The 3,204-nt window shown below is 46.2% G+C and overlaps 1 protein-coding gene across 1 annotated transcript in view; it reads right to left on the reverse strand.

The window, feature by feature from the left end:
- Nucleotides 1–2,391, reverse strand: part of RGS20 (regulator of G-protein signaling 20) — a 6,714-nt gene extending 4,323 nt beyond the window's left edge. Inside the window, exon 1 of the mRNA XM_010132781.1 lies at nucleotides 2,240–2,391. Within this exon, the coding sequence (XP_010131083.1) occupies nucleotides 2,240–2,385 (146 nt within the window). The 5' untranslated portion in view covers nucleotides 2,386–2,391. The remainder of the gene's footprint in view (nucleotides 1–2,239) is intronic.
- Nucleotides 2,392–3,204: the final 813 nt, after the last annotated feature.

Raw genomic sequence — 3,204 nt, forward strand, 5'->3', positions numbered from 1 at the left:
TTACCTTTTCAGAAAAAAAACCCCAAACTAGTAGTTGATGTCAGTTTTCTATTCTTTCGGGGTGTTTTATGGGTCTCAGTCTGTTACTCACCAGTGCTTCTGGCCTTTTTTAATGTGAAAAGTGATATATTATGAGTTCCTCACACACAGAAAAGAAGTGAGATGCTTGCCAGAATTATTTTTGGATTGAGGGGAACCAACGGATCCAGTGGAAAGGTTACAGTCTTACAGGATAACGCACAGAGGGGGAAACCACAGAAAAAATAACAAGAAACGTACAAGTAAACGAAAAAAAGACTAGAGCAATCCTGCATCCTCTTAGGATGTGGAAGAGCTGGAGGCTGGAGGTTTGGCTGTAGGAATGAAGCCAGGCTCTGAGCACCCAGCTGAGAGACCCGTTCCACCAGTTCTCCACTCTAAATCTACTATTAAGAGTATGCTGAGTGCTGGATGTTCAGCGACTCGGCTGCGTGACTCATGTAGACGGTTATTTTTATTCCTATTCATATTTTTTCTGTTCAAAGTGCCTGGGCTATTTTGAGGAAAGGCTCTATGAATAGGGAATATAAATAGCTTAATTACAGTTTGGTTTGCATTTCTTGCTACTAGAAAACAATTGTTCTCAAAAAAACCACCCCAAACGCAGGAACTATTTTAAAGCTAAACCGCACTGCTCTGGTTTGGAGCTTGTGCTGGTTTCCCAGGTGATTCTGAAATGCAAATAGGAGTTTTAAACATCATGAATTTGGGGGTACCTTCACACACCCTATTGAGGGAATTGCTTTTGTTGAATAGAGAGATGCACAGAAAATGAGCATCCTGGAAAGTGCCAGGTAAAATGGCAAAAAAAAGCACTTTATCAACAATTTAAAAGATAAAACGCAAATTTTCTGTGCATTTAGTAGATAAATGTGCCTTATTTTTTGGTTTTATGGCAGAATGCGTGCTCGTGTAATGCAGCTCTGGACTGAGCTACTTGCAGTTGCACTGGACCGTTCAGATGATACGGACTTTTTACGGGATGCTTTAACCTAGACGCTGTCCTGCCAGGCAGCGGGAACAGGCGCAGGACTACCTTAGTTTACCTCTAAGCACTTGCTGGGAAGCAAGATCAGAACCGGAGTACCCAAAGCAAGGGGATGATGAACCTGCTCTTCCTTTGCCTTCTAGTGGTGCTCACCAGAGCATTTGCTACCAGCTGCTGTTGGGGAAAAATGGAAGAGATTCCTAGTCTGGGCTGTAACGGTATTTATGGCTTCTCCCCCTCACCTCAGTGCCAGGTTTCCTTGCTCCGAAGCGTTTGTGAGGTGGATGGCGCATTTATAAGCAGCGCTCAGCTTGCTGTCAGTGTTGTGGTGGAACTCCTAGGGCTGTTTAGGACTTTATTTCAATGCCTGCTCTGGTCTCACTCATTAGTTAACACTTGGCCCCGAACAGATACAGGACTTTTGAGTATAGGAAGCTTAACTCTTGAATAAAATCACTTGTATCTGGAGGAGTTAGCAAGAGAGGGAAGGCGAACACATTACTTTAAGGAATTGAGTGGGTACTTTTCCTCTTTGCCTTTGCCTCCCTGATAATTTTTCCTCCTTAAAACCTTGTGGTGAGTTCTTCTGACTTATCTCTGACTATTCTCCTTATCTTCAGCAAATACTCACGATGTGTAAAGTCTCTGATCCTAAGAATTAACTTCATGTGAGTTGCAGGTGCCATGAGTTGGCCACACTAGTTCATGACAACAGATCCAGTTGCCTTAGAAACAAAAGAATAGCACAGGACACCTGGTTACTGGTTTTCTGACCTAGGAATTCTTCCACCATCTTCCACCTATCTCCATCTACCACAGTCTGTGCTGCTCGTGAAGTCCCAGTCCTAAGTCTAAAGCTGTGACATGTTCTGGTATTGCTTTCAGTTTTTCGTGGAAGCCCTGGTGAAGCTCAAGGCTGAGGAGAACCAGTCCTGCACGAAACAGACCTTCCATTACTGACGACAGCAGTACCACAGAGATAACGTACAGAGAAATATTTTTAAAAATCTGTTATTTCAGTGGCAGGGAAAAAAAGGAGTAAACTGGAGTAGACTGTTGCATCTAGTACTAGAGCACAGGCATCTCTCTTAGTCCCAGATCTGCAGAATTACCCAGGGGGGTTGTGTGGCTTATGTTGTCCTAGACACTGGCTGTGGGCTCCCTCCCCTGCTGCTCTGTTCCCCAGCGGCTGGAATGAGAGGGGTTAGTTACCATGAGCAGCTGCAGCAACAGCACCAACAGAAGCAGCAGGCGTTGGACCCTCGGCTGCCCGCGCTGAGCTGCGCCTGTGCAGCGTCCGGGGTCTCCTGGGTCGTAGACATCTGCCGTTTGCGCATCTCCATCCGCTCCGATCCCATGGGCTGCGGGACAGCAAGAGAAGAGGGAAGTGAGAAACGTCTCGCTCTCTTTTTTTTCCCGTTTTGTTTGCTTTAAAAGTTTTACCAAGAAGTGCTGAAGGAACTAAAAAGCTAAATGCTTGTTTGTTGGGTTTTTTTCCCCGTAGAAGCTTTTGGAGGTGCGTCCTTTGGAAGATTGACTCACTTGATTTAAGTGCTGTGATGGAAGGCAGTGGGGTATTGACTTCTGGACGTGGTGCGAATACAAAGAGAAACGAGGGGTGATGCAGGGAGCAAAAGGTGGATGTGACGGGCCTGAGAAAGCTGCAGCTCTTAGCGCAGTGATGGAGCCCAGGAGCTGAAAGGGGTTTTGACTTCAAGGCCAGTTCTAAGGAAAGTGGTACAGAATTAGCGGTAGGTAGAGCCTCCTTCCTGTCTTTTCTGTCTTTCTCTTGGTTATCCATCGCACAGGCTTAGTGATCTGTGAGTGAGACACCTGAGCTCTGAAAACCTGGCCTTTGGTGAGGATGGAGGATGTCTCAGATCTGCTGGTCGCCCTGTAGCGAAGGGAAGGGCCAGTTCCAGGGCCATTATAGGTCTGACTGCCACCGGTTTTTAAAATGTCTTTCTCTCAGGAAGGAATCAAGCGTTTCGGTGAGGATGAGAATTGCTGAGGGAGAAAACGCACGACTGGATGTTAATCCTTAACACGTGGGTTTTGGGTTGCCTCCCCCAGCAGAAGACGGCAGGAAACAGTTGTTGGTGGAAGTGCTGGTTGGGGGTTTTGCCATGTTCTGGAAAACCTTTTTGGACCCTGAATTGGCTTAGTGATCTGTGAGT

Source organism: Buceros rhinoceros, unplaced genomic scaffold (genome assembly GCF_000710305.1).
Source record: "Buceros rhinoceros silvestris isolate BGI_N320 unplaced genomic scaffold, ASM71030v1 scaffold12390, whole genome shotgun sequence".
NCBI lineage: Eukaryota > Metazoa > Chordata > Aves > Bucerotiformes > Bucerotidae > Buceros > Buceros rhinoceros.